At 43.7% G+C, this 22314-nt stretch overlaps 1 protein-coding gene across 4 annotated transcripts in view; it reads right to left on the bottom strand.

Annotated features, from left to right (window-relative positions):
• Positions 1–22314, bottom strand: part of TSPAN9 (tetraspanin 9) — a 263849-nt gene that overhangs the window by 114773 nt on the left and 126762 nt on the right. For 3 of the 4 annotated variants that reach the window (XM_043968600.1, XM_043968602.1, XM_043968599.1), the window contains one exon: positions 5637–5716. In XM_043968600.1, coding sequence (XP_043824535.1) covers positions 5637–5699 — 63 coding nt within the window. In that variant the 5' untranslated portion in view covers positions 5700–5716. Of the gene's footprint in view, positions 1–5636; positions 6710–22314 lie in introns of those variants that run through there. The other variant, XM_043968598.1, reaches the window with a different exon arrangement.

Raw genomic sequence — 22314 nt, forward strand, 5'->3', positions numbered from 1 at the left:
CTAATTGGCCTTTATTAAGGAAAAGATCCAGGAGGAATAGACTTTCCAATAAGGGCACTGTGCTGCCAGCCATAATTTAAAGTGATGGAACAGCTCCTGGTTAGAACGTATAGTCAATATTATTCCAAGTGGCAATTATGCTATCCATACACTACTGCCCACTCATTAATCGATTTGCATTGGATTTTGGGTAGGGGCAGTTGGGCTGAGATCTCAATTTACCACTCCTTAAACCATGACAATAGGTCCCAGGTGTTCAAAGAAAGGCCCCACTAGCTTCCATCCCCACCCCCAACACACAGAATAATTAAGTACCTTAAGCCCTCTCTTAAGAATCCAGGCTCAGAGTCAATTACTCTCAGCTGGGGAGCAGGTCCAGATGGCCCTCAGGGAAAATTCAGAGACCTGTTTGACCCCAAGGAAAGAGCTAAAGCAGTTCCCTTTACTGGGAGAAATCCTTTGGAGGGGTCTGATAACCAATGGGCTCCCGGAGTCAGAACTGTTCCTCATCTACCCTATAACAACCTAGAAAGCCAGGGTGTGTGTGAGGCTGAGGGTTGGGAAGGTGAACACAAAGAACAGTTCCTATAGTAACTACTAGCTGAACTTCAAATACTCTGTTCCCCTCTATCTATATTGGGCACAATGGCTGTGTCCCTAATCTTGGCCTCTATTTTTCCATTTGTTCGGGGACTTGGTCCAGCAGGGCAGGGCACTAAGACAATGGAGTAGCCTGCACATTCCTGAAGGAAGAGGAGGAGGAGAAAAAAGAGAAAAAGATAGCTGATCATCTGGATGCACCCTAATTCTGCCCTACCCTCCAAAAGACCAAAAACACCAAATCCATACCCTTAAAAGTGGAAGGCCCCATTGAAGAATGCATTCCTCTCTTTGCTGGGAATCCCCAAAGAATCAGCCCCACAGATAAAGCTGAAGACTCCTTGGAAAACATTTAGACCAACCCTTCATTGTAAGGAGAGAGGCTTAGAGAGAAAAAAACCTGCCCAGTGCCACACAGTCAGAAATCGACAGAGCCCAAGCTCAAGTCCAATGATCTTTTCACAGCGCCAGACCCTTCTCTTCCCCCTTTCTTACTCCATAGCCCTGAGTGCAATAAAACAGAGCTCACACCTCCCGCTCAGAGCTACAAAGACACTGAACTCATCCACCCCGATCCTCTGCTTCACATGTCTCCGTCTCTCCTTCCTCCCTCTTATTCTGCTCTCTCTTCTTTTCCCAAACCATGAGTCCTTTCTGCCCACAGTGCCTTCCCTATTCCTGGACCCCTACCATGCCACTCAATGCCTATTATTCCAGGCGCCCATCCCTTAAGGAAGTTAGGCATCATTTGATCAGAAGTGACCCACTTTCCCCATGAATAGCATCCAATTCTTTTGTATCTCCCTATAGCATTGAAGGCAAAAAACATATACAAAAACATTGGTTATCTTTAAAACTGTGTGTTAAGGGCTACAGGGTGCTTTGTATGTTCTCAAGGAATACAGATTTAGTCTCAAAAATGTTTTGTACAGGGCCTATATTACATATGGAAATAAATACTGAGTAATTCGAGTTACAGAATCAGAGATACCTGAAATCTGACTGTGGTGATTTTTTGGGGGGTCTATTCCCTTTCCTTTAGGCCAGACCAGACCAGTCCCTTTGCCAAAGAGAAGGAGGGAAAGGCAGGGAGGGAAAAGGAATCTCTATTTAAACACTGTGAAAGAAGGAATCCTGCCTAACTCAGCCTTCGGTAACGAGGAGTGCTCAGTGAAAGGGTTCTGCGGCAGCCCTTTGCAAGGGTCCCCCCAAACACCAGCACAAATAGCAACCCCTCAAACACCTCCTCATCTTACATGATTCTTGACTATGTCTTTCCATAGATGCTTCACTGATAATCCACTCAATATATAGTTGGTCTTCCTCTCATTCTTTTAATATCCTGAGGATACTGATGTGCCAGTTCCGTTTATCTGTTCTGCCACTTTAATACAAGTAGTTGACAGAGTAATAGCTGCCTTCTCCTCCTTCTGACAAAAGGAACTTGGGAACACAGGTGATAAACATGATGAAGATCCCTACATCTGGCCTTCCCATTAAGGTACTTAATATTCTAAATGAAGTCATACATCCAAACCAATTCCCAAGAAGCATCTGGTATGGTGGAAAGAGCACTCACTGGATTTGGAGTCAGAAGAGCTCTTCATTTAAGGGTTCTGCTTCTTCCTAAAGCTTTCTTGATTTTTCCCCAGCTGTCAGTGACACTCCCCCACCCCCAAAATTACTTTATATTTATTTTTTTATACACGTATATATGTACATGTTATATCCCTTAATAGCATATAAGCTCTTAGAGGACAGGGACTTTCATTTTGGTCTCTATTCCCAGGGTCCGGCACAATGATTGACACCCAGTTGGTGTTTAATAAATGCTTGCTGTTTGGCTGCTTGATTACTAGCTCGGTTAACCAGGCAAATCATTTAAATCTCTTTGAGCAGCCATTTCCTCATCTGTAAAGTGGGACTAATATCCTAACTTCCATCCTCATGAGATCACTCTAAGGAAAAATAAGTAAAGCATTTTGTAAACTGAAAAACCCAAAATAAATGTCCAGTTATGATCATTATTATCCAGGGGAAATGGGAAACCATGAAAGACCATACCAAGCATTGCCAGCAGGTGGAAGAGGAGTTACCCAGTGCACAACACAAGCCTGATCTAGAGAGAGATCAGTTGAGAGTTTTCTCAAAGGGATGGACAGAAGCAATCACAATGCCTGCTCCTTTGCCCATGTGCACAAAATGCTTTGAACCAAAACAGAAGCGTAGACAGATTTGGTGCGGTGGCAAAATAAAGACACCAGACAATGTTCTTTTAAACCTGAACACTGGAGAAAAGTATCAACCAATGTGTGACTTACTCAGATCCTGGCAAAAGAGTCAAAGGAAACTGGAGGAACTGGCCCACAAGGGGGCTGCAAAGCTACCAGAAGTTTCCCATTTTACTCCAGTTGCCTCCCTGATAAAATGCCAGCAAGCCCCAAGTGATCTCTAAGGTCCTTTCCAACTCTTATGTTCAATGAATTCTACAAATTTATGAAATTCCAAAAAAAAACTGTCAACCGAGGCAGGGAAAGGGAGGAAGAAATATCTCTGTCCATTTCCCATGAAATCTAATCTTTAGGTTGTATTAAGAAAGTGTCCAGGGGCAGCTAGGTGGCGCAGTGGATAGAGCACCAGCCCTGGAGTCAGGAGTACCTGAGTTCAAACCCGGCCTCAGACACTTAACACTTACTAGCTGTGTGACCCTGGGCAAGTCATTTGACCCCAATTGCCTCACTAAAAAAAAAAAAAAAAAAAAAGTGTCCAGAACAAGGAACACTCTACCACGGTCAGACCACATCTGGGGTCAGGCCTTAGTGCTGAATTTCATAAAAGACACCGATGAACTGGAAAGCATATAGAGGAAGGTGGCTCAAGACCAAGCCATAAGAAAACCCACTGAAGGAGCCTGGGATATTCTGTCTGGAGAATAAAAGACAGGGAATATGGTGGCTGTTTTCAAGTATTTGAAGGGCTGGCCATGTAGAAGGGCTTCAACTTGTTCTGTTTTGGCCTCAAGGGGCAGAACTGAGAGTAAAAAGTAGAAATCATAGAGAGGTAAATTTTGTCTCCATATAAGGAAAAAGTGGAACGGGTCATCTCAAAACATAGGGGATTCCTCCATACTGAAATTCTTCCAGTAAAGTCTCAGTGACCACTTCATGCCCGATCTCACCGAAGAGATTCTTGCTCAAGTACCAGTTGGACTGGAGTCTCTGAGGTCCTTTCCAATGTTGAAATTCGGGGACTCAGTGGCACAGGGCCAGGAATAACCTAAGCCACCAGAAATATTCTGGGGAAGACCCACACATAATATTGGACAAAGTCCTTTCTACAGAGTGGAAAGCAAACCAATGTCCTTTGCAGAAAAGGTGCCCTTACAGATGAAACAAAAACTCAGGGGTTCCCAACTGGCTCCAATCACAGGCTCTCACAGAGATTCTCTTTTGTTACATGAAGTTAATGGAGACAGCAGTATAAAATGTTGAGAGTTGGAATGAACTTTGGAGATTATTTAATCAAATTCCTTCATTTTAGATTTCAGGAAACTTAAGGTCCAGAAAGGCTGGGCAAATGATTTGCCCAACTTCACAGAGTTTGGTTCATGGCACTGGAAGTTCACTGCTCTTCTCACCATGGGGCACAGGCATAAGCTTTCCCCCACTCCTCACACTGCCTTTATCCCTCTCACATAAGTTATTTCAGTTAAAGTGGGTCAGTTCAACACAGATACCGGCTGCCAAAGCACAGCCACCCCCTTCTAACTTAGCTCTGCCCCGTGACCATGAACTCAGCAGTAACTTTCTCATGTCCCCAGTGATCATCCTGGACCCTGGGCAGCTGATATCCTCTAGCAGACAGGAGGAGACACACCCACCTTGGAGCATATCATACATTTGCACTGATCGCCAAGGTGTTGGGGGGGAAGGGGGAAGAGGGGAGGACTTTGATGAAAGAGAACAGGAGAGATCAAGGTAAGAGATGAGGGAGACTCGAATGTAAGAAAGTTTTCAAATTTGCCTCTGATTTTTTTCCCCTTTAAATGCATCTGCATTCAGAAATACATGGGCACTAGAGAGGGATTTCAGATCTTCCCACCATACTCTGGCACCCTTGGTTGAAAATTATTTCTTTCCATGGACGCTGCTCAGGCTGCCCATACACCACTGCAGTCCCTGGGATTCTTTCTCTCAGTCTGCCAGGTCCTGAGACTCAATGAGAGGAGCTTCCCGCCAGCTGGCTCCACCACCCGAATCCATTCCAAACCCTCAAAAGCAGAACCACACAATCACAGCACCCCCTCCCTCCCACACTCACACACCTTCCACTATTCTTTCTCCTCTGCAATACAAACTCAACACCCGGGCATATATCAGGGCCAGAGAGACCCACTCACCCGACAATCTAGTGGCACCATTTCAATTCGATTCATCGAATATTTCATTGGACTTGATTGAAATGTGCATTTCTAGCTCTCCTCCCTTGCCTCCAAAAATGCTATGAAAAAAAGCTTTGAAAGCATGACCCTTCCTTCCCTCATACCCTCAGGAAAAAACCAACTTGCTCATCTTTTCAGCCATCAATGGTCAATTATGTTCACTAGTTTATACAAAGATCCCAGTAATGGGAGCAGATGATACATCTCCCTTTCCCCTTCTATGCTTCAGAGGCCCGACTCAAGTCCCAGTAAGTATCTTCCATGACCACCCACCAGGAGACAAACCTAAGTATATCTTTTCCCCTCTTTTTTAAAAAGAGGACAGAAAACTTCAAGAGCCAATAAAAAAAAAGATCCCATCTCTCCTGGAAGCCAAGTGGAACTAGACCTGAGTAAAATAAGTCTCCCTTCAAGCACCCACTAGGAGGAAGGAGGGAAGAAAGGGGAGGGAGGTAGAAATGAATTAAAAAAAAAAAAAACTTACCATCATTGTTCAGAGAAAGGAGCAATGCAGTAGTGGGGAATGGGGAGGGCAACAGCCCCGGCCTGAGGCAGGAGAGAAAGGCAGAAGAGGGAAGTAGGGGCAGGTACTCACCCAAAATATCAAATTGAACAGGAACATCATGTATTTCAAACAGCAGAGGCAACCCCTGGCCATGTTGCACTTCTTAAATTCTAGAAGGAAGACAAAGGAGAGGTCCAGGTAAAACACCACGTACTTGCTGCCCTTCGGGGCATTGTACTTGTCTGTTTTCACTCCGGCCTCAGCGTGGCTCTGGCCCCGAGTTCTCGAGCCCGTGGTACCATAGAAGGCGCCTGCGGTGAAGCCGCGGCCCAAGGGGCGGCCCGAGGAAGAGGGCTTGGCAAAGTCCGAGTCCTTGCTGTCCAAAGATGGACTCCGGTGGATCGAAGAATCCTCGCTACTCGACTTCTCCATGCTCGCGTTGTCCCCGGGGGGTCGCAGGGGCTGGGGGCATCTCTCCCAGAGTGGAACGCGGTAGGGGTGTTGAACTCTGCCGGGCTGGGGGTTCTGGGCAAGGGAGGGGGGCTGCGGGAGAGGAGAAGGGGGGGCGGGCTCCAGGATGGGGGCTGCCTCTTTAGCCCCCTCTTTTCTCGAGGCTGCACACTCCCTCTCCAGGAGGCTTCTCTAGAGCAGGCGTCCCCGCATTGCCGCTGCTTTGCTGATCCACCTCCCCACCAGGACGCCCCGTTCACCGCGGGCCGGCCCGCTCCCGTGGGGGCTGCGGCTCCAGCCTACACGCGTCCCGCAGCCCCGACAGACTCATGCCTTCCCCGAGTCTCGGGGAATCAATCAGTTCTGCATAACTTAGCTTCTTTTTCTTTTCTTCCTTTCAATTTTCTTTCGTCTTCCGAAGCGGTCAGTTCTCCTCGTTCCCTTCCAGCCGGGGGTCCACGCGTGACAGAGGGGCGGCGGGACCTCGGCTTCCCTGGGCACCCCGCCCCGCCACGGAAAGCGACGGATCACTTTTTTTCTGGCTTTCTCGCCTCCCCCCTCTCCTGCTACTTTGCGGTAAGAGCTCTTCAAGCCTGTGGCCGTGGCTCTCGCCTGCTGCTAGCTCTCTCGCCGGCCAACGTGGTGCTGCTGGAGCTGTGAGCTCAGCAGCAGCTGCAACCTCTGGGTATTCCCTTAGAAATCCCTGACCTAACTATCAAGTCATAAATCGACCACCCCACCCCACCCCCACCGCCGCCATCCCGGGTCCCTCTGGTCCCACCCCCTGTTCTGCATCTGGCCAATCGGCATTGGCCTGTCCCGCGGTAGGGGGTGCCTCTCCCCCAAATGACACAATACCTTTAATAGGATTAGCTTCTGCTCTTTGCCTATACAAGTGCACTGCCGAAAAATCTCCCTTAAATGTCAAGGGCTCTTTAGCTGTTGATGAACTGGAACTGTATGTAGGATCCCTGTCTCTATAAACATCAGAAAAGGCTGGAGGGAGTGAAGGTGAGCTCCACGCAGCTCAGGGGAAGAGTAGGGTGGCAGAAAGGGTATGGAGAAGGGAACCCGAAGGATGTGTCCGAGCTCTGCAGTTGCTTTGCTGCACCTGTGAGGCTCTGAGGCCTCACAGTTACATTTACAAGTCTGGTGTATGCCCGAAAACGATACTGGTGGGTCTGAGAAATGACCCTGCAAAAGAAGCATGAGGTTTGGGTACAACAGCGATGCCTGAAGAATCCAGTCTTGAGAACCCATCTGCACACATACACTTTGACACACGGTCCAAAGCACTCCAGCCCTTGGGCATGCTTGGTCAGGAGAGGAAAGCAGATTTCTAAGATGGGTATCTACAGCCTCACAAACCTCACTCAAAGTAAGGGTCCACTTCCATGACCAACCGGGCTAGCTGTTATAGATTTGGGTTTTTTTGGTGAGGCAATTGGGGTTAAGTGACTTGCCCAGGGTCACATAGCTAGTAAGTGTCAAGTGTCTGAGGCCGAATTTGAACTCAGGTCCTCCGGAATCCAGGGCTGGTGCTTTATCCACTGCACCACCTAGCTGCCCCTATTATAGATATTAAAAATCAAACAAACTAGCTCCCTCATAACTGGAATCCCCTAGTGCCTTCTAGGAAGATCAAGAGCTGAAGTCCCATGGGTGGGTGGCCTGACAAAACGTGTAAGGAAAAGAGAAGCAATTTGGGCTTGAATTCTGTTTCTGGCACTTCTAGCTGAGTTGACTGTGGAAAAATCATTTAACTTTGCTAAGACTCAATTTAGTTATTTGCTTGTTTTTAAAATGGGATGAGATCTGTGATGTAATCGGTGTAGGAAATGCCTAGTGTCAAAACCCCTCTATCAGCGTAGTTTAGCATCTGCTATACAACATAGAGGATCACAAACCTAAGTCAACAAACATTTTGTTAATGCTTTCTATGTGCTCTTAGAATAGCTAGGGGGCTGGGGCAGCTAGGTGGCGCAGTGGATAAAGCACCGGCCCTGGATTCAGGAGTTCCTGAGTTCAAATCCGGCCCCAGACACTTGACACTTAACACTTACTAGCTGTGTGACCCTGGGCAAGTCACTTAACCCCAATTGCCTCACTAAAAAAAACAAAACAAAACAAAGAATAGCTAGGGGGCGCAGTGGATAGAGGACCTGGTTTGGAGTCAGGAAGACTTCCTGAGTTCGAATCCAGCCTCAGACACTTGCTAGTTATGTGGCCCTGGGCAAGTCACTTAACCCTGTTTGGTTCATCTGTAAAATGAGCTGGAGAAGGAAATGGCAAACCACTCTAGTATCTTTGCCAAGAAAATCCTGATGGGGTCACAGAGAGTCAGACATGCCTAAAACAACTCAATAACAACTAAATGTACCCTAAGCACTAGCTCTTAGCAGGAACCTTGGAGGTCACCTAATTCAACCACTTCAAAGTATAGATGAAGAAATTGAGGTCCGGTATGATAAAATGAATTTTTCAGCATCACAAACGAAGGCCTTTTGACTCCAAATCTCTCTAATCCCTAATACATAAGGTACAGCAGTCTTCTAAAATTGTCTGAGGGGATGAAAAGTGAAATGACTTGCCCAGGCACCCTCAGCCATGTTTTCGCACATGTTTTTAAGCAGGTGGAAGAGGGGTGGCATGAACCCAGACCTTCCTAACTACTACACCAGCTCTTTGTCCTCTATTCCAAACGGGAATAAGGACCATACTTGCACTAACTTAACCCCATAGGACTGTTGTAAGGTTAATGTTTTATCTATAAATCTGAAAGCAATATAGAAACGTTATGATCTTAAAGCCATTAAATATTAGTATTATTTAGTTCTGTAACAGTGGCCAGATGAAAGGAAGTTTGCAATTCCCAGTGGGCTGCTGTTGTTCAGTTGTTTTTCAGTCACGTCCAACTCTTCATGACCCCATTTAGGGTTTTCTTGGAAAAGATACTGGAGTGGTTTGCCATTTCCTTCTCTAACTCATTTGATAGATGAAGACACTGAGGCAAACAGGGTTAGGTGACTTGCCCAGAGTCACACAGCTTGTAAGTGTCTGAGGCCAGATTTGAACTCAAGAAGATGAGTGTTCCTGCTCTAAGCTTGGTGCTCTATCCACTGTGCCACCTAGCTGCCCCACAGTGGGCTGTGGCAAAAAGTAAATACTCATCCCATTATGAGCTACATTTCCCATTTGCACTGGGATCAGGAGGACATGAGTTCAAATCTCAGCTCAGACACTTACTAGCTGTGTGACTCTGGGCAAGTCACTTAACCCCAATTGCCTTAAACATCCAGGGCCACCTCCAGTCGTTCTAATGTATATCTTGCCACTGTTCCCAGATGGCTCTCGAGGAGAGAATGAGGTTGGTGACCTTGCACAGCCTTCCCTCACTTAAATCCAATTCTGTACAAGTCATGACATCTGTCATGGTCCTCTACAAGAACAAAGGACAAACAACAAGCAACATTTCCCATGAATTGTCAGGCCCCAAGAATTTGTTCTCCTAGATGAGGAGAGAGACTTTGAATCCCCAAGGGATGCTGTAAAGAGATTTCACCAAGACAAAGGGGCAGCTAAAAGGAATGTCCCTTGGGAAATTGAAGTACTGGCTCCCTGCCCCTCTTGGGACCTTAGAAACAGGGAGATCAATTATGAAGCTATCACAATCCTCCAGGCAAGAAGTCTGAATGAGAGTAGTGGCCATGTGAGGGGAGAAAAAGTGACAAGATATGCAAGACATTTTGTGGCGAGAAAATCAACACAAAAGCAACTGATCAGATACGGAGGGTGAGGGAAAGGGGAAAATCAAGGCACAAAAACTGAGAGATGGGAGTGTTTGAGGAACAGCAAATAGGTCATTGTACCCGAATCACAGCATGTACCAAAGGGAGAGTAAAGCTACAAAGGTAGGAAAGAGCCTGGAAAGTGCTTTCAATGCCACACAGAGGACTGTCTATCTGAGCCTAGAGGTAATAGGGAGCCACTGGGGCTCAGGGACTAGAGGGAGTGGCATGGTCAGAATTATGCTTCTGGAAAATCCCCCAGCGCCTGAGTGGTGAATGGAATGAATCAGGGGGCCTGACTGGAAGGCTACTGCAGGAGCCTGGGCAAAAGGCAATAAAGGCATGAAAAAGAATTGTGGCTATATAAGTGGAAAGAAGGGAACACATGCACAAGATGTTGAAACAACAGAAATGACAAGATTTAGCAATGAAGTAAATATGTCAGATGAGGGAGAATGAGGCGACAAGGATGATGCCAAAGTTGTAGCCTGAAGTGGCTGAGATGATGGTGCTACCCCCAACAGTCACAGAATCAATATGGCCAAGGCTTGGATATTTTAGTCCTTTTTTTCAGCAAAATTCCAGATTGCTATTTTTTTTTTTTTTGAGATAGGGTTAAGTGACTTGGCTAGGTCACAGCTAGTAAATGTCTGAGGCCACATTTGAACTCAGGTCCTCCTGACTCCAGGGCAGTTACTCTATTCACTGCAGCACCTAGCTACCCCTCCAGATCGATTTTCAGAATGGTTGGACCATTTCAGTTTCTCCAAAGGTGCATTAGTATATAAAGGGAGAATTCTTAACCAAAGGATAGAGAAGATCATAAAAAAGAAAAGAGAACTACATACAATTAGACAGCTTTGGGGGCAGGGGGCAATGAGGGTTAAGTGACTTGCCCAGGGTCACACAGCTAGTAAGTGTCAAGTGTCTGAGGCCAGATTTGAACTCAGGTCCTCCTGAATCCAGGGCCGGCACTTTTATGCATTGTGTCACCTAGCTGCCCTGACAGCTTCTGCAAGAAAAAAATCAATATAGCTATGATAAGGGGCACAGTTAACTGGAAAAAAATTTTTGAATCAAATATCTGATAAAAATCTGTAAATCAATAAAAAGGAAATTAAAATAAATATATAAGGGAAGTGAATAAGACATGATCCTTGCCTTATACACTCAAAAGTTAAGTAACACTTCAAGGTAGTATATAATTCCCCACTCATTTATTCACTCATTAAATATCAACTATTTATTGTATTGGGAACTATACAAGGGGTTGGAGAAGCTATTGTCCCTACCTTCATAGGGCTTTCAATCTAGTACTAAAGTGCTAAAATAAATGACACATACAATAAGAATAACAGGACATTTTTTCCTTTTTTTTTTTTAGGGCAATGAGGGTTAAGTGACTTGCCCAGGGTCACACAGCTAGTAAGTATCAAGTGTCTGAGGTCATATTTGAACTCAGGTCCTCCTGAATCCAGGGCCGGTGCTTTATCCACTGCGCCACCTAGCTGCCCCCATAAGAGGACATTTTTTTTTTTTAAAGATGAATGTGATAAGTAGAGGTAAGTAGCCTGAGGTCTGAAGGCTAGCCAGATTCAAATCTTTTTTAAAAAGGAGAAGGGGGGCAGCTAGGTGGCGCAGTAGATAAAGCACCGGCCCTGGAGTCAGGAGGACCTGACTTCAAATCTGGCCTCAGACACTTAACACTTACTAGCTTTGTGACCCTGCGTAAGTCACTTAACCCCAATTGCCTCACTTTAAAAAAAAAAAAAGGAGAAGGAAGGTATTCTAATAGGGGGAAGGGTATGAGGAAAGTCCCAGAAGTAAAAAAGTGATCACAGGCATGTTTTAGAAAACAGTAAAGGAATCAACCTGTCTCAAGAAATATATTCCTATAAGGGATGAGGTTAGATAAAGAGGGGCCAGATTGTGGAGACCTTTGAATACTACATAGTAGAATTAAAGAATCGGGGCAGCTAGGTGGCACAGTGGATAGAGCACCAGCCCTGGATTCAGGAGGACCTGAGTTCAAATCTGGCCTCAGACACTTCACACACTTACTAGCTGTGTGACCCTGGACAAGTCACTTAACCCCAACTGCCTCACCAAAAAAAAAAAAAAAAAAGAATTAAAGAATCACAGGATATCAAAACAAGAAGGTACCCTGGAGACTATCTAGTGCCACACTCTTACTTAACAAAGGAGCAAACTGAGGCTCAGATCAGAAAAGTGACTTGCCCAAGACTGCAGAGTATTTGCAATCAGTGGCAGAGCCAGCAGTAGAATTCATACCTCCTGGCTCCTTGTTCGGGAACAGAGAACATCGCAGGAGCATGTATTGGACCCTATGTGAGCAAAATAAAAGTATATACTTAAGCATATCAATAAATCCACATCGATTGAACACCTACACAATGGGAAGCCACTGGGAGTTCTTGAAAAGGGACTGACATGATAAAATTGATATCTAAGGAACACAAATCTGGCAGGGTTGGCTAAGATGGATTGGAAAGGAGCAAGACTGGAAAACTGTTGCAAGGTATGAAGCGATGAGAGTGTGGAGGGAGCAGTGGTGGCAATGGGAACAGCAAGATTTTGCCAGCTACTCTATGACAGTTCAACACCTTCCAGGGACTGCTAGGAGCCCCACCTCTGCAGAGGCTGGGGGGAGAAGAAATGATGAAAGAGCTATGCCTGGACCTGAGAAATCATCCCTTCTCCACTCCCCATGGTGCCTGGGAAAACGGCAAGGAAAGGAACAGGCTCCTCTGCAAGGGCTCACTAACCTTGTTGTGAATGAGACATATCTTTCCTTTTTTTTTTCTTGTTAAAAGAAAAAGTGAAGTGAGTGGAGAATTCCCAGAGGGGAAGAAGAGAAGTGAATACCTGAAATCAGCATGCAATATCTCTCCTGGCTAGCAACTGGGGAGATATGTGTTTCAAAGTAAATGCCAAACTTCCTCTCTTTCTCCCTGTATTTCCCAAGAACAGAGAATTTTTAAAACCGTCAATTGCATTTGCTGACATGTAACTGGAGCTGAAAGATCATAGCAACATAGAAAAGGAGTTGGAGGAGACTTCAGCAGTCATCTGGCCCAACCCCTTAATTTTAGAAATGAGGAAACTGAGGCACAGGGCGATGAAGTGACTTGGCCGAGATTTGAACTTGGGTCCCCAGACTGTAGAAACAGTGCTCTTTCCACTGTACCGCACTGCATCCTAACAAGACAGCATCTTTCCCATCAGCATCTGGTGTGCCTATATTTGCATGTATATGTGTCACAGAATTTGTGGGTTTAACACGCAGAGGTAATATGTACCTATGCATATGTTTATTGAGCATCTGCTATGTGCAAGACATTATACTAGACACTCGGAGTGATGCCAAAAATTATGAGACATAGATCCTGCCCTCCAGGAACCTGGTTAGGGAAATAAGATACCTATTATGAAAAAGCAACTGACTATTCAAAACAGTGTATAGTAAATGCCTCTTGGGCGGTTGAGACAATAAAGACCAGAGGAAGAGGAGAGCACTTGGGACTGCGGTGGTCAGGGAAAACTTCCCAGAAGAGACAGGTTTTGAGCTGGGTCATGAAAGCCTGGCAAGCTTCAGAATAAGCAAAGAAAGAGAAGTACTATTGGATGGGGCAGATAAAGGCGCATGGGCTCTAGAAATGGGATGCCTGGACTTCACCAAGCACTAGAGTGTGCAAATAACTGAACATCCAAGTCCCATTTTCCTTAACTGTGAAATCCTGATGGTTTTATACTATCTACTTTTTGGGGGGGTGAGGCAATTGGGGTTAAGTGACTTGCCTAGGGTCATACATCTAGTAAGTGTTAAGTGTCTGAGGCCGTATTTGAACTCACATCCTCCTGACTCCAGGACGGTACTCTATCCACTGAGCCACCTAGCTGCGTGGGAAAAGTGCTTTGTAACCCTTCAAGTGCTCTACACATATAAATTATCAGTCTCATTCCTCCACTAAATTCCTACTAGAATGCTTCATCAAGGTGCCTGGGCTGCCCCGGGTTTTCAAAGGCAGCAAAGTGCAGGCTCTGGAAAGTCCTCTTGAACTGGAAAAGCTCTGAGCACAAACCCAGTGATAGGCTGGGTCTGGAGTTTAAAAACCAATTTTCTAGGTTTAGAGACCTTCATTACCCTAAGGCTGGCCACCAGGTGAAGAATTTTTGCAGCCACAACCTCCATGAAGGTAATGTACTGAAGCAAGGAGAAGATGCAGCTGTTATTAACAACAGATGGAGGACCTATGCCAGTGAGATCTTGAATCCTTGTATTGAAAGAGTTATCGTAGGGGCAGCTAGATGGCGAAGTGGTTAAAGCACCGGCCCTGAATTCAGGAGTACCTGAGTTCAAATCCAGGCTCAGACACTTGACACTTACTAGCTGTGTGACCCTGGGCAGGTCACTTAACCCCCATTGCCTGCAAAAAAAAAAAAAAAAAGAGTTATCGTTAAGACCTCCTTCTTCCCTATGTTAGTCGCATATTCATAACTAAGGATATAAATATAAACATATATGCACACATACACACTCACATGCATATGTATTTTTTCAACTGATGAACCAATTCAGGAAAAGACAGTGGTGTTTTCTGGTCCTGGTAATAAGGTCATTCCATTAAAGTAGGTACATGGGTACAAACTATGTACTGTGGATAGGGGAAGCAAAGAAGTCACAGAGGGAGGAGACTCATCTGCCTCTTTCTTTAATTCTAAAATCCTCATTATGTACCTAAAAGTCCTCTGCCAATTTGACACACTGACCTGGTAACTACTCTTGCTTGTTACTTAAGACTCTGCATTCTAGGAAAAACTTTGGGTTGACAATCAACTGATCAATCAATAAACACTTATTAAATGTCTAATTTATAACAGGCATTGTGCTAAGTGCTATAAACATAAAAACAAAAATAAAGCAGTCTCTTTACCCTGAAGGGGTTCACATTCTATGAAGAAGACAATATGTACATAAGTATCTACAAAATATATACATGTTGCCTGCTAACTTGGAGATTCTGGTTTTCTATTACTTTCCATTAGTCCATATATTCTTCCTTGGCTATAATTTGGTTGAAATTTCTTCTCTAAAGGCTTTCCCACACTAATGTTGTGAACTGATCCAACCATTCTGGAGAGTAATTTGGAATGATGCCCAAAGGGCAAACTGTATACCCTTTGAACAAGCAATACTACTACTAGGCCTGTGTCCCAAACAGATTATAAAAAAGGGAAAAGGACCCACATATGCAAAAATATTTATGGCTATTCTTTTTGTGGTGGCTAAGAACTGGAAATAATGGGGATGCCCATCAACTGGAGAATGTTTGAACAAGCTGTGGTATATGAATGCAATGGAAAACTATTGTGCTGTAAGAAATTATAATCAGGCAGATTACAGAAAAACCTGGAAAGACTTACATGAACTGATGCAAAGTGAAATGAACAGAACCAGGAGACCATTGTACACAGTAACAGCAATACTGTATAATGATCAACTATGAATGACTTAGCTCTTCTCAGCAATACAATGATCTAAGAAATTCCAAAAGGCTCATGATGGAAAATGCTATCCACATCCAGAAAAATAACTGGTGGAGTCTGAATGCAGATTGAAGCAAACTATTTTCATTTTATATTTAATGTGAATTTTTCCTTTTCTGCTTCTTCTTTCACAACATAACTAATATGGAAATCTGTTTTACATGATTGCACATATATAACTTGATCAAACTGCTTACTGTCCTAGGGAAGAGGGAGGGAAGGGAGAAAGGAAGAAAATTTAGAACTCAAAATTTTATGAAAAATGGATGTAAGTCTCCCAAAAGAGAAAAAGGCCTATTTGTACAAAAGTATTTCTAGCAGCTTTTTTTGTGGTGGCTAAGAATTGGAAATCAAAGGAATGCCCATCAATTGGGGAATGGCCAAACAAGCTTTTGGTATATGATTGTGATGTAATATTATTGGGCTATAAGGAATAATAAGTAGGATGATTTCAGAAAGGCCTGGAAAGACATATATGAACTGATGTATAGTAAAGTGAGCAGAACCAAGAGAACATTATGCAGAGAAATAGCAAATATTGTTTAACGAAGAACTGTGAATGACGTGACTATTCTCTTTTTTTTAATTTTTTTATTTTAGTGAGGCAATTGGGGCCAAGTGACTTGCCCAAGGTCACACAGCTAGTAAGTGTTAAGTGTCTGAGGCCGGATTTGAACTCAGGTCCTCCTGAATCCAGGGCCGGTGCTCTATCCACTGCACCACCTAGCTGCCCCGACATGATTATTCTCAACAATACAATGATCCAAAACAATCCCAAAGGACTATTGAAACATACTATCCACCTCCAAAGAAAGAATTGATGTTAATTGAACACAGACTGAATTCTGCTATTTTTCACTTTCATTTTTTTCTTTTATTCAGGTTTTCTTGTACAAAATGACTAATATGGTAATGTTTTACACAATTGCACATGTATAATCCATATCTGATTGTTTACTGCCTCAGGGAGAGGGGAAGGGAAGGGAGGAGAAGAGGGATAAAAATTGGAATCCAAAACTATAAATAAAAATGTTTATTACTTTTAAAAAATGGATGTAAAATTATCTTTACATGTAATTGCAAAAAATAAAATACTATTAAAAAATTAAAGCCTTCCCAAACTAACCTACTTCTCTTCTCTTTTCTCTCCAGTTGCCCCCTTCAAACCAACTGTGTATCTCTTATTGGTCTAAGCATCTTTCTCCTGTGCATGAGTCATAGTCATATATTTTTATGCCTGAAAAAGGCTTCCTAGATCAGGAGTTCTTAACCTGTTTGTGTCATAGACTCCCATGGGCAGTCTGGTGAAGCCTGTGGACCTCTTCTCAGAATAATGTTCTCAGATACATTAACTAAAATACATGAGATTACAAAGGAAACCAAAGGTCAGCGAAAATAATGATGTCATTTTTAAAAATCCAAATTCACAGATTCCCCTAAATCTAGAAATGGATATGAGTCCCAGGTTAAGATGTCCTGATCCTGATCCCCCCTGCATTTAACAGAAGAAGAAAGTTAGTCCCACACAGGTTAGCTTTTGGCTGATCTTTGGCAGAACCAGGCAAGAACTCAGAATTCCTGGCAGCCAGTCAAACATTCTACTACCATATCACTCTGCCTCCCATCTAGACCTCTCTTCTAATTAGAGCATGAGATCCCCTCAGTGCAAGGACCCCAAACTCCTCCTTTAGCCATACCCTCTTGCTACAGAAACCAATCTTTACACAGAAAGAGTGGCTATTCAACTAGCTGATATCCAAAATGAGTCAAAGACTAGAAAAACTGAATGAAGTTAGCCTAAATTAGGCATCACATTGCAGAGAAAGGAATTTATGTTAGAGATGATGAACTTCCACACTGAATATCTGGGACATGGGAACACACACATACATGATGGGGAGCAAAGGCTGCCTGCCCCCTTTCCTATAACAGAGGTCATTGGGGTCTTGCAAGCTGCTCCAGCAGCAGAGTAATCACAAAGCAAGTCTTTCCCCAGTAGCAGCTTTGTCTGCACTGCTGAAAGAGGAGTGGTATGATGGATACCCTCTCCGGACTGCCAGCTTCCCTTACTGTTTGCACAGATTCATTAATCAAGCCACGATGCTGAGGGGTCTCCTGTTTGCTATGGAAATAAAGCCTCCCGAAAGGCTCTCTGTACATACATCTACCCATGGGAAAAGAAAGGTTTGGACCAATGCTTAAGGAGGCTTAGAGACAGAGCAAACAGAGTGATGGAGTGGAAAGAGCAAGAGACTTGTAGGGTCCAAATTTAAGCTCTGTGGATGACTGTTATGATGAGACTCAGTATTCTCATCTGTAAAGAGGAAGTAATAATAACTACCCATTTCACAGGGTTGATGTGGGGAAAGTGGTTTGTTAACATCAAAGTACTATGTAGGGGGGCGGCTAGGTGGCGCAGTGGATAAAGCACCGGCCCTGGATTCAGGAGTACCTGAGTTCAAATCTGGCCTCAGACACTTGACACTAGCTGTGTGACCCTGGGCAAGTCACTTAACACCCATTGCCCCGAAAAAAACAAAAAAAGTACTATGTAAATGTATTATTATGGAATGTGCAGGATGGGATTAGCAAGAACAAATGGGGTTATGAGCTGAAGGACACAGGAATGAGGTTAAACCAAATGAAGAATTAATTTCTCAGGCAACTTACACAATGGCTAAATAATATAAAGAAAAATAACCCTGAAAGACTTCAGAATTTTGGTTAAAGCAGTGACCAATCTTAACTTCAGAGGCCTGATAGCAAGGTATGTCTCATTCCAAACCTATTATCCACCACCTGCCTGCCAAAGAGCCAGCGCTTTTTGGCAGGCAGGTGGTAGATAATAGGTTTGGAATGAGACATTTTCAGACATGGCTAATGTACTGATTTGTTTTGCTTGATCACATTTATTTGTCGTAAGTATTCTATTGGAGGTAAACAGTGAGTCACTAGAAGGCAACGATGATGTAAAGAAAAGAATATCAATTTTAAGAGAAAAAGAATTTAATTTTTCATCTGGAATATGCCAGAGTGGTTTATCGAAGGAGGCTGAGATAACACCTCCAGATGATGAGCTAGATGGCCCTTTTCTTAGGCATCCCTTTCTTAAGAGTCCCTAGTTTTAGGAACCCCCTGAATCCCATTTTGTACCACATTCTCCAGTTCAGTGGAAAAAGGAGTCTTCCGTCCTATTTAAGCCCTGAGTAAGCTCAGGGATGCCCAAGACCTACAGCTGTATTGGCAAAGAAGATGCCTGAAAGATATTACAGCTCTGTGAAGAAGACAGTGAGTAAATGCAGTTACTCAAAACTGCTGATTATCTCAGGAATCATATTCATCCTTGACTGCAGTATTGGAGGAGGCACAATGGTAGACATGAACCCCAGGCTTCCTGTAAGTCAATGCCTGGATCAAGAGAATTATGGTTCTAGTGGAATAGATTAGTATGAATGATGAAAAAAAATATGAGTGAGAGGGAATAAAAAGTCACTTTGTGTCTGAGGGTATTTGATAGTTTGGGAATTTGGAATATGGGAGCCATTGTGATTCTATATGATTCTACAATAAAGAGATAGAACCCATGAGGAGGAGAAAGGTTGGACTTGAGAGTGGAAAAACTGCTGAAGGAGTTGAAGAGACAGGTCTCACTATAGGTCTATGATAAAGGGATTGGCAAGTGCTTGGCCCAGGACAGCAATTCATGGAATTAGACCCTCCAAATTAAAATAATGGGAGGGTTATCAGAAAGCTGGTTGGAGTCCTTCACAATTCCTAGAGAGTAGAAACAGAAAATGTGCATTGAGGTGATTATTAGAATCTCAATCACATTGGTAAATAAGGCAAGAACTGGAGGAAGAACTGAAGTCTAGAAGCTCCCTGACCTCTCTGTCCCCTTGGGGAGGACGAGAGGGGCTTTCTGGGAAGACTGATGAACTATCTTGCCTAAAGACTGAAGGAAGCTCTAAGTCCAGCCTATTGTTTCTTTGATGTTTTCTGTCTCCTCCACAGTGAGCAAGAACAAAGTCTTTAATGTCATCAAAGCTGCCAGTAGTATCTCAAATGAATGAGGACAAGAGCTGTCCATTGTGAGATGCTTGGTATACACTAGCTTCCCTACAAGTACTAAATTAATTTCCTTGAAGCAGAGAAATATGTGTCTCTAAAGAGTGTCTGATGGCTCATTGTTCTGCTAACCAAACGCAATCCTGAGGACAGTAGTAATTAGTTTAATTTCCCATCCCAGTCAATTGGTGAAGAAAGAAAGCCAGCCTCGGGCTTAGAAGACTGGGGTTCAAGTTCTGCTTATAACACTTAGCACCTGTGTGACCCTGGACCAATCACTCAAACTTTCCCTATCTCCAAACAACTTTCTAAAGCTATAAGTTATCGATGAGTTGTCTGACAACATTGGAATAGGCAGTTTCCTCACCAGGAATTCCTTATGTCAATAAAAGAACCTTTCAGGAAAATGTCTGGATCAACACTAACAAAGGATGATAACTAACAATAGGTCCATAATGGAAAGAACTAGATTAAGAGTCTGAGTACATGAATTCACAAGTCTGTTGGCCACTATACCCGTGTGACCCTGGGGAAAACGGCTTTCCTTCTCTAGCTCTCAGTTTCCTCAAGTGTAAAATAAAGAAGGTTAGACTAGATGATCTGTAAGTTCTCTCCTAGCTCTAAACCTTATGTATCTTGTCTTCACATAAGGTGCCTTGCACATCGCCAACACTCAAAAATGTTTGATGAATGAATAAATGAATGAATCATTAGAAAGAACATATATTCATAAACCTTCACACTATCAATGGGATCAAGTTCAATCTTCTTATCCTGGCATTCAAGGTATAATGAAAAGTCTCTTGTGAACTTCAGCATTGAAATTTCTTGGTTTCTGAGGTCATGATAAAAAACTCTGTATCTGTTCTTCCTATACCCTCTTCTCCTTTGGAGCAACAGGGATTGGGCAACACAAGCCCACCATGACATATGGAGGTATCCTGTTTGAAAATGACCATGGTACCATAAACTGAACTTTAGGACTCAATTTAGAATGCCCAGGTGAGAAAATCCCCAAGTGGGAACACATGGAAAACCCAGCGCTCTTAATCTAAGGGGATTCAGAATGGACAGTACCAGGCTTGGGAAACTCTAGTTTTACTCACCTTAATAAGATTTGCCTTAGCTTACTCAGAATATAATTTCTGAATTTATAGATTATCTTTTCCCTTGTATCAAGCCTTAGAAGACATTCCCTGATATGAAATATGTAAAGATACAGTACAGAAGGGAAATAAGAAGATGCTAAGATCAGATCTAGGATCAGATGCATCTCTAGGACGCTAGAGATTTTGGCATAAAAGGTGAGACAGAAAAATAATTTGGGTTTTGATGTGGTTCCTCTCTTATCCTAAGTAGCCAAGTTGGCTGAGGATCCTAAGGAAGTCCAGAAGAGCCAATGTTAAGTTAGAGGTCAAGAGATCAGTGCAAACTAAGAAAATAGTAAAAAGGAAAATCCCAGGAACTGTATTTAAGGTGCCCTAAATAGGTTACAGGTGAAGAAGAAGTGCCAAGGAAGTCTGGGAACCTGGGTCCTAAGGTCTAGGGCTAGATTCTTGATTATTTACACAATTAAGAAAAATAAAATATATTCTCTGCCTTCAAGAAGGCTATATACAGGGGGCGGCTAGGTGGCACAGTGGATAAAGCACTGGCCCTGGATTCAGGAGTACCTGAGTTCAAATCCGGCCTCCAACACTTGACACTTACTAGCTGTGTGACCCTGGGCAAGTCACTTAACCCCCATTGCACCACAAAAAAAAAAGGTTATATACATACTATATACATAAATAACCCATTACAAGATAGACTATAATTATAAATAGTTAAATTATATGTTTCAAATTATAAATGCCAATTTCAAAAAGGATCACTGTTCATTGGGATAGTCAGAGAAAGCTTCAAGGAGAAGTAAAAAAGAACTGGGCCTGGAAATATGGGCAGGACTCATGCAAAAGGGAGAAAAAAAAGAATTTCATTTAGGAGGAACAGTGTTAGCCAAGTTAGACCATATACAAGACTGTTCCTGATGGACTTGAAGAGGAAGAACTACCTGTCTGTAGAGAAATATGTGCAATAAGTCTATACGAGAAAAGGCAGCATAGGGGGCGGCTAGGTGGCACAGTGGATAAAGCACCGTCCCTGGATTCAGGAGTACCTGAGTTCAAATCCAGCCTCAGACACTTAACACTAGCTGTGTGACCCTGGGCAAGTCACTTAACCCCCATTGTCCTGCAAAAAAAAAAAAGAAAAAGAAAGAAAAGGCAGCATAGCATAGTGAGTAGAGTAGTTGTCCACTTGAGAAGTCCTGAGCCCTAGTCCTGCTTCTTAACACATCCTAGTTGTGTGGCTATGGGCGATTCATCCCAGGCACCTCTTCAAGACTCTAAATTACATGCAAGTCACCTATCTGCACTAGTGGAGGGATCTTCCACATTGGGATGTAGGCCAAAAGGGGCAAGGAAAGAGAAGGAGGGGTATGGAAAAAGGGGCCCTACTGAAGAAGGCCCAAGATGCCAGGATAAGAAGCTTAGACACAATGTCAGGAGCAACAAAGCATGACTATAGATGAAGAGGCAGATCTAATAGAAGAACATAAGACAGACTAGAAAGGAGCAAAAGAAGAGGCAGAGAAGGAAAAGAACCAGCTCAGACTCTCCCAGAGGGCAAAGAAGCCTTTGTTGTACCATGTCTAGGTTAGTGCTTACCCTTTCTGCACTTATGTGGGGGGAAGGGGGTGGTTGTGGCCTGACTGGCCGCATGCTCTGCCTATTAGCCTGGCCACGTCAGGAATTAATCCAGCCTCCCTGACTCTGGGCCAAGATGCTTCACCACTGACACCCCTCAACATCGGGTCATCTATTATTACTTTCAAACTCCTAGAAGGGCCCAGGAGT

This window comes from Dromiciops gliroides, chromosome 5 (genome assembly GCF_019393635.1).
Source record: "Dromiciops gliroides isolate mDroGli1 chromosome 5, mDroGli1.pri, whole genome shotgun sequence".
Lineage (NCBI taxonomy): Eukaryota > Metazoa > Chordata > Mammalia > Microbiotheria > Microbiotheriidae > Dromiciops > Dromiciops gliroides.